The sequence below is a fragment of the Beta vulgaris genome, chromosome 8, assembly GCF_026745355.1.
Source record: "Beta vulgaris subsp. vulgaris cultivar EL10 chromosome 8, EL10.2, whole genome shotgun sequence".
Taxonomy (NCBI): domain Eukaryota; kingdom Viridiplantae; phylum Streptophyta; class Magnoliopsida; order Caryophyllales; family Amaranthaceae; genus Beta; species Beta vulgaris.
In genome coordinates, this window is record NC_079209.1 from 25142395 (window position 1) to 25154098 (window position 11704).

An 11704-nucleotide genomic window follows, 5' to 3' on the forward strand; every position below is an offset into this window, starting at 1 on the left:
AAAGGGGTCAATAAAGATTCCCGGGTTATAGTCAACATTTTATTTCTGCTGCATTTTAGTATTCATAATAAGGAATAAATTAATGTTTTTAAGTTGATGTCTTCATTTCAATAAGCCTTGCGTTTCACCATGGTAGTAACACTCACAAAGTCGATGCGACGTAGTTTAGACGTGTATGGATTTTGAGGGTGTTACACAATGGCCTTATTTCATTAATTGGTAGCTCAAACCGCCTTGTAGATCACCATGCAGAATTTCCCAAAATTTAATTGAGGTAATAAATGCTTGATTAAATATTTTATTTCCATTTTAAGCACCTTATGCATAGCCCTAAGGGCTATGTATATCATTTTCCTTTAATTTAGGGCTACATATAAGCATTAAATACATTTCTTTAAATGGAAACAATTTAAGAATTCAAGACACATTTTCACATCAATTGAGGTAATAAATGCTTGATTAAATATTTTATTTCCATTTTAAGCACCTTATGCATAGCCCTAAGGGCTATGTATATCATTTTCCTTTAATTTAAAATTCGGCTTTATAGCATCATTTTCCTGAACCAGTAAAGGTAGAAGAAAATAATCTCAGATCAAATTGATTACAGTAACGCAAAGAAAGAAAGATGTTACAACTTGAACCTACAAAAAGAAGATAAACCAAACAGATATGACAAAATATGAGAAACAGGGAGCCTTTTTCATCGACTATTGGTCACAGACATCTCATTTATGAACAATGAGTTTAGTAGACCTAAGACCACGACTTGGCTGGAGTGGCTCCCGGAAACCAAGATGCACCATGAATAACCACACAAATGTAATAAGTTCCGCACCTTTGCTGAGCTGAGCCAAGTGAGATCTGGCCGAGCTATGTATGGCAGCATAAGACAGTAATTCCACCCAAACTTTGCTCATTATCTCCCACTGCTTGTCTCCAAACATGTTTAGTTGCTTAGCCAAGCGACATGCTTCATGATACACAGATTGGCTATCTTTTGCCTTTGCTATTAAAGCTGATTTACCATCTACTGTACTAGTAAGAACTTCATCAGAAAACTGTACACTCAACGTTTCGACTGATTGTTTCCGATCTTTAGATTTCGAAGTTTTTGCTCGGATGTCTTCGACTGTATGCTCAAACCGCACATCTGACTTACCCACAAGTGGGGATAGAAGTGTCTGCTGTCGAAGTAAAAGATATGACATATAGTCAGATAATTCCTTACAAAGTTTGCAATGCATCATGTTCCTTTCGTCTTCAGACGTCATCCAGTAGCACATATCAGTCGCAAGGTGCCATATAAGTAAGCTTTCATCATAGTCAACATCAACTGTCCAAGGAAGCAAATACTCAGAAACAAGGAAATAATCGTCTTGCAGGACCAAATTTCCTCTAGCCGAGCATACATCTTCGATTGCCTCTCTATCGGTGGCTAAATTTGCTTTCTCTTGTAGTTCATTGATGATAAATTTCAGAGTACGTTGATCAACTGGCAATGTCTGCACGTATAGCCAGTTAACAAAAAAATCCTTGATCTGTTTTATGAAAATAAAGTCGAACAGTAGTGTAGGAGGCCTGAAGCTATATTTTAGCAAGTTATAACATGAAATGGATTGAGACCATCGAACACGAGATGTGTTTCTCATCCATCTTGACCAGGTAAGCGTCTGCAAACAAACAGATTTTAAGATCTTTGGCATGCCTTGCTGGGAGACCATGACGATCCACCAATCTGAACGTATAAGCATAATAATTGCAGCTATATCCAACAATATGGCACCCACAAGAAGGGCAAAGGTTATCCCAACATCAACGCGCTTGTAATTGCTCTTGTCCTTCAAAGAAAACAGCAATAAGGAAACAGTAACTGAGAGGAATGAAACAACACGTAGACAACCTCGTCTTCTGTATGTTAAAAACACCTTTGTATGTAAGACATCATAAATGAGGTTAAGCTCAATCTCCAGTATCCTGAAAGCTTCTTCGGCGGGTTTACTGAGGAAATATTCGCGAATTTCACCATCATCTCTTAAGCTTAAAAAAGCATCAGCAAGGAGCCCTTTGGACTTTTGATAAAAGAAATAAGCATATCCAATTAATTCATCAGTATCCTTGACTGTATTCCATCTAAAACGAGAAAGACTATCATCGCCATTTACTGTTGATTCATCCTGGTCGCTGGCTACATGATCTCTTCTATGATTTGACCATGTGCTTCCTTCTGATGGACCATATTTCACTTCAAAGTTGGATGGAATATGAGCATTATCAGCAGAATGATACTCATTAACCATCTTATCATAGTTGGGAGGCACAGGTTCTCGAAGCGAGTCTCTGATAACTTCTGTGCAGGCCGAATACAGAGCACACGTTCGCTCAACATATTTGATACATCCATCCACAAAGATGAGCACTATGGGAACCCATAAACCATTCCGTCTACGTATAGACACTGAAAATACATAAATGGTCACCACCACCTGAGTAACCAGCTGAAGCGAATGGCGATGCCACAACTGGTTATCTTCCAGAGAAAGAGCGGTGATTGTGTCCGGACCACCAAGATGTAAAAGCAGAAATGGAGCCCAGAAAACTAACAGTTCTTGATTATGCCCAATTCCTATCTTCGGCTTATCGTCTTGACTACTGGAGATCAACCCGATAGTGAAGAGGGCAACTGCATCAGCTGACAAGTACAGCAGCCACATTAGAGACCCGAAAATCCCACTTGAAGTACGTTTTCGCAAGGGTGCAAGAAATGCAAGTAAAGATTGTATAAACAGACTGGTGAGCATCAAGATACGAATATCCCATGTCTCCCATAGATGTTTCACGGTTTCCATAATTTTTTTTCCCATTGGACTGAAGTTAATGGATTGATATCTTACCAAACGCCACTAATCACCTGTAAATACTACTTTCCGAAAGGAAATCAGAAGTGGGTTAATTTTGATGCTTAGTTTGTAAATTTGGTTTAAAAACTAAGTAGGTAATAGAGCTGCTCTTAGTTTTGATCTAAGTCAAAACTTCCAATATGTGACAACTAGCCTAACTAGGCCACTTGCTTTGTCTGCACCTGCACCGGTATGATAATTTAATACGTGATTAGTCTTGGTCATTCTTTATCCCGAAAAGTACTAGTTGTAATTACATTAAGTTGTAGCTAATTTAAATTACATAGATAATTTCAAATTATACCAACTACATGTGAAGGTTTTGTAGAAAAAAATAATTAAACGAACATGTGCATGAGTGACTATGATATTGCCACATGACTAGTCTTCCTATCTTGGTTGGTCTTCACTAGGAAATGACTTATATACATGTATGTATATGAACAGGATCACGTGAAAACAGGGCCGTCTTGCACATTTTCGAGGCCTTATGCATAATTCTAGATGAGGTCCTTGGTTTTTTTTTTTTTAAAAAAAAATTAAATGGTGAAAACAATATTCATATTTTTATGGTTGGAAGATTTTTTTTTTTTGACAATTCTAATATGTCAAAATATTTCAAAATAGAAGACTTTGTTTTCGAAGCGAGAAGTTATAAACAATATCTTAGTAATACCTACGCTTGTTGAGAAAAATATACAATATGTTACTCGTACTTTGTCTCAACATGTTTTTTCCATTTTTATTCAAATTAGTATATAGTATTTTATTTTAATAAAATGGGGAGAACGTGTTGAGGTAGAGGGAGTATGATTTTAGTGTGAAATCTTTTTTATTACTAAGAGAAATTGGTTTATATTAATCTATCTTAGAAAATTTCATAATGGAAACAAAGTAATTAATAAAGGATATAAAAAAAGACCATGATAATCAATAAGTTATATTGGACCAAGATGGGGAGAAGAAAAGAAATCAACAAAATCAATGCAAACCAAAGTAAAAAAAAAATTAAAAGAAGAATGGAAACAAAGGAAGGAACTAACAAGTAGCAACTACATCAGATTACAAAGAAACTTAGAAAGCGAAACATAAGCAAGTAAAAAAAAAATAGGGAATGAGAAATAAAGGGATGAATAACGTGCAGCAGGAGGCACGAGCAGAGTCGAACCTGCGTCGTCAGACAATTGCTTTCCCACTCACGCCTTTGACCACGGTGCTACAACAGAAATACATTTACACTGTTCTTATTTTATTATATGACTCTTTCCCTGTATTTGGGCCCCCCAAAAAAGGAGGCCTTGTGCGGTCGCACAGGCTGCACATGTTATTAACCGGCCCTGCGTGAAAATCCCTCCTTATGCTGAATGCTGAAAACTGAAAAATGTAACATAAAATGAGCAAAAAGTCTCTGAAAATGAGCAAAACGATAAAATGAAGAAAAAGTTCTTAAAATGAGAAAAAAATATAAAATGAGCAAAAAAACATTAATGAGCAAAAATTTGAAAAATGAGCAAACATATTGTGAACCACCCTTATGGTGGGAACCACTCAATTTTCCTGAATTTACGATGATTTTGATCATTTCACGATATGTTTGCTTATTTTATGTTTTACTTATTATATTTTGGATTATTTGCTTACAACAATGCAACCTTTTGACGATTCATAGATAATAGAGCAACCTTTTGATTATTCCACAATAAAATAACATTTATAACCATTAATTTTGGGTAGATCCAGTTGACGGGTGACCTAAACAAATGGTAATTTTGTAATTAAAACCCTCAATTCTAATTAATAATATTAAATAATTTTTTTTTTAAAAAATAAACTAAACTCAACCCTCCCCCCACCCATTGCCACACCCCTTCCTCCCCCATTTCCCACCACTGGCACCCCCTCCCCTTCCTCAACCAGTGCCACGCCTCCCTCCCTTCCCCATCCACGACAACCCCCATCCATCCTTTTCCCCCACAACGACTGCCACGTCTAGGTTTGGGTTGGTGGGTCAAGTAGAACAAGGGAGGGGCAAAGATGGGTGGGGTGAGGTGGCGGTGGACTCGGCGGTAAGGGAAGAGGGTGGCTCTGGTTATGAGAAGGAGGAGAAAGAGGTGCGGCAGTGGGTGGGGGGAGGAGAGAGGGGGGTGTGGCAGTGGGGGTGGGGAATGAGTTTATCTTTCTTTTTTTATCTTTTGTTTTTAAATTTTTTTATAAAATTTGTTTATAGAACATATTATTAGGCGACATGTGTCGCATTTTACCTATTCTTCAGGTTATAACCGATTTTGGCTTATTCAAAGTTAATGGGGGTATACAGGTTGCTTTATTCTGAAATAATGAAAAGGTTACTCTATTATTTGCGTATTGCCAAAAGGTTGCATTATTGTAAGCAAAAAACCTCATATGTTTTTGCTAATTTAACATTTTTATACTGGTTTTAGAACGTTTTTGCTAATTTTACGTTTTGCTCATTTTACGCTTTTCTCATTTACCTTTTTTTAGCTCATTTTACCTTTTTGATCTTTTACATTTTTGCTCATTTTACGTTTTTGATAGTTTAATCATTTATTGATTTTTCTCAATTTTTTTTACTTTTTTTGCTCATTTTTGAAAGTTTTTTGCTCATTTGGAAGTTCTCATTTTATTTATGTGTGTGTGTGTGTATGTGTGTGTGATGTATGTGGGTGTGTGTGTGTGCGCGCGCGCGTATGTATGTGTGTGTGTATATATATACATATATATATATATATATATATATACACATATATACATATATATATATACATATATATATATATATACACATATATACATATATACATATATACATATATACATATATACATATACATATATATACATATATACATATATATATACATATATATATATATACATATATATATATATATATATATATATATATATATATATATATTATATATATATATATACATTATTGTTGCCTATTTGGGAGGGTATGGGGGATTTTATTCCTACTTCGGCTGCTATATCTCGGTTTCGTCGTGATTAGAACTTCCTCTTAGGTGAAGTCTCTCTTCGCTGCCTTACTAATGGATGGTTCGACATCAAGTTTTCAAATCCCTTAGATAAAATTGATGTTTGGTCTACTACGCGTCTTTGGTCTGTTCAAGGCTTAAATTTTGTCCTTTTTGCTTGGCGCCCCATGTTCAAACCTTTCTTCTGCTCCATTGCGCATGTGGACCAATGGGTTAAAATTACTTTTCTTCCTAATGAATACAAGTCATGGCTGCACTGAGTCACCCTTACTCAAATATTGGCCATTTTATCAAACTTAATCGCTTCACCTTGCATCATGATGATAAGGCCTAATTTGCCTGAGTGTGTATTAACATTAATATCAAATGTCCAGTCCCTATGTCTATCATATTCACGTTTGATAACGAATCCATCGAGTTTACCATTCTTATCACTACTAGAAAACCCTTACCTTCTGGACGCTTAATGCTCGACGCCTCGGCATAAGTGTTGAGCGGGTCAAATTGATTCCGCAGTATCTCGACGCTTAAAAGCGTCGAGAATGTTGTCTACGTTTTCAAGCGTCCTCATTACACGTGTAGGGCATGTGAATTGATTAGATAGTACTGATGCTTATAGAAATCTTAGTAGTTTAAGAAAAGTACGTACTCCCCGCGCTTAAAATTTTAGAGCAAATTAACTAATAATTAAAAATAAAAAATTCCCCCCCACTTTCGCTCACAAACTGCACGCAGAAGATATTAATGTGCTCTAACTAAGAGAAATCGGCACTGGTAGTTAAACAAAACCCATAATCATATTCTTCTCAATTCGCTCATGATCAATTGCTCGCCATAATTGTTTTCTTCATTAGGTATGCCTTCTTCTCCTCCATATATATTTGTTCCAATTCTTCGAATTTCTCAATTCGCGCATCAATTGCTCCTTTTTTTCGTTCCAAGTCTTCGAATTTCGCTCACGAATTGCAAAGCTGCGAGAATTTGAGTTGTACAACGGAATTCTCTGAAATTTCAATAAAATTGTTCTTGTTTGCCATCGTCTTCTGCACCAGGTTTGTGTGCCTTCTGTAATTTGTCTCCAATTGTTGTTTTTTTTATCAAATTTGTAAATATCAATCTGTTTTTTCGAATTACAATAGGTTTTTTGTTATATTTTAGGTTTTATTAATTAGAGATCACTACCTCATATTCTGTTCATGTGGATTTTTCTCAGAAAATATCAATTGGTTAAAAGTATCAATTAATTACAAGATTTTACTGGACGCACTTTGAGGCAGTAGTAGTGTAGAAGATGGAAAAAACACTGATTTATTTATTTATAAATGCCGAATTTACTGCAATGTCGAAAATGCGTAATGTATTATGCATATCTGGATTTGGAAGTTTTTCATGGATGGAAATCTGAGAGAAAAGGAAGAAGTAACTTAGTGCTACTAGTTTATCAGAAACCGTATGTTAATAGTGGGGATTAATCTTCAATCAGGTTATTAAGAATCCAATCAACTTAAAACATTTATATTTCTTATATTGTGTTATCGTTTAAAGGATGTCTCAAACATCGTGGTTTTAATTTATGGCTTTTTATAATTGCTTTTCATCTGCTTCAAATGGAGATAGTTTCGTGCATTTATGAAACTACTGATTGAACTTACTATCGTTTTATCTGAAAGGTTTTGCTCATGATAGCTCCTATCATGTCTCTAATCAAGAGCAAGGCATTCTTTTGGTCGTTTTAGAGTTCGAATAAGGCCGGTGAGTAGAGAAAGGAGGTTTAGAAAGAGATGGATTTGTCGTGGTAAGACTATGCTAGCTTGTTTCTCTGTATCCCTTTTCAACCTGTATTGCAGTATGCTGATGTTTTTCTTATCATATCTGAAATTCGTATCGAATTGTTGTTTTTTTGATGAATTTTGTAAATATCAATATGTTTTTCCGAATTACAATTGAATTATTTGTCTTCAACTTTCCATCAATCTTAGACTTCATAATTCAAAAATTCAACCTCCCACTTTCAAGTAGCACGCATCTGTTGACTTCTATGTGAGTGTGTGGTACTCAGCCCCGACCCGAACAATACGGAGGTCCTGTGTCGAAGTTGAAAATTAGGCCCTTATATAAAATTAGGCCCTTGAGGTTGGCATCTCCACAAGTGTAATTATCTGCATTTACCTCAGTCATAAGAGCAGAATCATACTATGAAGCACAAATATAGGCCGGGTAGTAAAATATAGGAGTGATTAAATTAAAACATAGAAAAGCATGTGTAAATTTCAAAAAGAATCGGGTCTATAATTTCATATAGATTAGTTAGGCATCATTATGAATTGTAATGATAAATACAAGAGCAGTAAGCAATACATATTAGGCACCATAGATATCCTTAAAAAATAATAGATAAAAAGAAATCCAAAAAGGCAGCAAACAGTTTAGAGCATTCAAGAATTATGATAATATGGGGAAGGAACAAAAATTCACATTATCAACTACACACCTGGCCTAATACATTCCCTTCGACTTTAATGTATAGTATTAAATCCAGCCATGAATCCGTCTAACCTGAAAGTCTAAAACTATGAGTTTAATGATTAAGAATCCAAATTATAAAATGACATAAAGCTAAAGAAGAGAAATAAGGAATGAAAAAATAAATTTAAGGGAAATTCGCCTATTGATTGGGATAATTTAGTATTCATTTTAATTGATATGAAAATAGAAAATCAAAATCAAACCAAACAAAGTAAAATTACCTTAATTTCAGATGTAAATTGAGAGGAGATGAAAGTTGTAAATTGAGAGGAGATGAAAGTTGTAAATTGATAACCATGAATTGATTTTTCCCGTGGGAGAAGATCTTAGTGATGTGAATTCTAAATAAACGGTTTAAGTTGGAAAAAGTAGGAGGCCATATTTTATTGTATGGTTTTTACAAGAATTACACAAATTGGATTTTTAATTCTAACCATCAAGTGGATAACAACTTAGAGTTCCCTAGTGATCAAGCAAAAGTAGTAGGTCGAGTTGATATTGACGGATTACTAAAAGCAGCTTTTAGGATTGGTAGTCCACAACCCACTAACGAACCCTTGTCATTAAGTGAGCTAGATTATGATGACGAAGATCTAAATGAGATGCATGAAGAGGTAAATTTTCAATACGAAGTAGATGATGAATGTGCATCAACCAACACCAATATAGACGAGGCGAAGTATAAAAGACTCAAGGAAGCTTCTAACGAGAGTCTACATGAGGGGTGTACTACTTTTTCAAAGCTATTGTTTTATTACACTTATTTCACCTTAAGTGTTGAACCACTGGTCTGTGAATCATTTAATAAGTTGCTTGAACTTCTATTAGAGCATTTCCTCATTTATGGAGTTTCCGTCGTCTTATTATGAAAGCATGAGGATAATAAAAGATCTAGGATTAGGTTATGAGAAAATTTGTGCATGTCCAAATGATTGTATGTTATATTGTGGGGAATACGCAGACAAAGTGAGTGTCATATCTGCCACACATCAAGGTGGCAAAATTTGAAAGGCAAGGAGAGTGATGCAAATGAGAAAAGTAATGAAACGTGTAAGAAGGGGGTGTCAGCTAAAGTAATGCGGTATTTTCCTCTCATATTTAGACTAAAAAGGCTTTACATGTCATCTAATACCGCAAGAGATATGATATGTCATTTTGATCGGAAGGACGAAAAACTTATTAGTCACCCGTTAGATGGAGAGGCTTGAAAAAGATTTGATAACAGATATGAAGTGTTCGCTAAAGATCCTCGTAGTGTTAGACTTGGTCTAGCAAGTGATGGTTTTAATCCATATCGTCTCATGAACACTAATTACAGTACATGGCCAATTGTTATAATTCCATATAATATGCCTCTTTGGCTTTGTATGAAGTCATCTTCATTTATTTTGTCCTTGATTATTTCCGGAAAAATATGGCCCTGGTATTGATATTGATGTGTACTTGCAACCTTTAATCCATGAGTTAAAATTATTGTGGGAAGGTGTAGATGCTTTTGATGTTTATAGCTAAAAAAGTTTAAACTAGAGCAGCATTACACTCCACTATAAATGACTTTCCGGCATATGCTATGTTGTCGGTTGGAGTACAAAAGGTTATAAAGCTTGCCTTCTTGCGCCAATTTTACCAATCATATAATTTGGTGGTAAAATTGTCTACCCCGGATCTCGTAAATGGTTGTTGATTGATCATCCTTTTTGTTTTCAAGCTAATTTATATGGGAAAGAGGAATATGGTCTTGCTTCTGTTCCTGCTAGTGGGACAAAATTTTGAAGCAACTAGAAGAAGTTAATTATGTTTACGGGAAATCAAAAACAATTTCTAAAAAAAGAAGGAGACAAGAAGTTGGGACATCTAATAATGAAATTGAGGATGATGAAGGTGAAAATGAAGATGAAAAGGTTCTTTTGGAAAAAAGAAAAGTACATTTTTTGACTTGGAATATTGGGAACATAATCTTCTGAGATACAACTTAGATGTTATGCACATTGAAAAGAATGTGTGTGACAATTTATCAGGAACACTTTTAGACAGAGAAAAGAGGAGAGATGATAAGAAACTAGGAGGTCTTAAAGAACGAAACATAAAATGTCATCTTTGGCTTCAAACTCATCCTAATCGTGTTAAAGAGTATACGCCTCCAGCTGCCTACAATATGTGTAAAGAAGATAAAGAACGGTTTTTGAAAGTCTTGAAAAATCTTAGAGTTTCTGATGGTTATGGATCAAATTTGCAAAGATGTGTGAATATGAAGGAGCACAAACTTATTAATATGAAAAGTCATGACAATCATATCCTCATGCAAGACCTCCTTCCGGTTGCTTTAAGACACTAGTACAAAAAACATCAAATGCTCCGGTTAAAAACCCATAAAATGCTTCGTATTTAACGCGTAGCAGACGTCATACGAGCAATTGAACAATTAACAAATGCTCCGGTTCTCAACCGGAGCATTTGATGGGTCAAATGCTCCGGTTGTAAGAAAAACTTATACGAGTAATTTCCGACCAAGTCAAAGCTCGAAAATTTGACTTTCTCGCCGAAAATAGTGTTTTTGGTATCTTTTAACAAAATTTAAATTTAGGTTGGTATATCCCGACAAAAAAAATTTATTGAGGTATATCCGCACAAAGTACCCTATTACCCTGGCATATCCTCGCAAAAAACTATATATCTACACACACACACATACACACACACATAGAGACTATAAACAGATCTTATCTTGTTGATTTTTTTTTTAAAATTTTTTCATATTAATATAAATAATAGGATGATGAGCATGGAGAAAAAATGAGCTTGTTAGCTCTCTGGAAAAAAACTCATAATTTGACGTGTATGTATGTTGTGTGAATATTGTATGCAGAAAAATAATTTTCGTCTGAGTTTTTGTATTTATTCGATTTATTTGGTAATTTATGCGTTTATGGCTTATTTGCAAAATAATTATTGAATGAAATGCTGAAATTATTTTTCGTGAAGCATGTTATGTGTGTAGTATGTATTTAATGCCTTGGAATAATTTTTGTCTACTTTTTATGGGTTAATTTAATTGATTTATCTATTTTTGTGTTTACTTGTATGTAAATCGTGAATATTATATTTGGAAGCCTAAAAATATATTTCTTTACATATTATGTATTTGCGTGAGTTTATGCATGTTATGTGAATGTTTGGTAATTTTGGGCATTTATTTATATTTTTAATTATTATATTGGCTTTATTGAGTATTATGTAAATTAACGTTTAAAATTACTG

At 34.6% G+C, this 11704-nt stretch overlaps 1 protein-coding gene across 1 annotated transcript; it reads right to left on the reverse strand.

The window, feature by feature from the left end:
• Nucleotides 1-575: 575 nt before the first annotated feature.
• Nucleotides 576-3074, reverse strand: LOC104892776 (uncharacterized). Its single transcript, XM_010678774.4, has one exon. The coding sequence runs from the start codon at nucleotides 2862-2864 to the stop codon at nucleotides 729-731; it is 2136 nt and encodes a 711-aa protein (XP_010677076.3). The 5' UTR covers nucleotides 2865-3074; the 3' UTR covers nucleotides 576-728.
• Between the last annotated feature and the right edge of the window lie 8630 nt (nucleotides 3075-11704).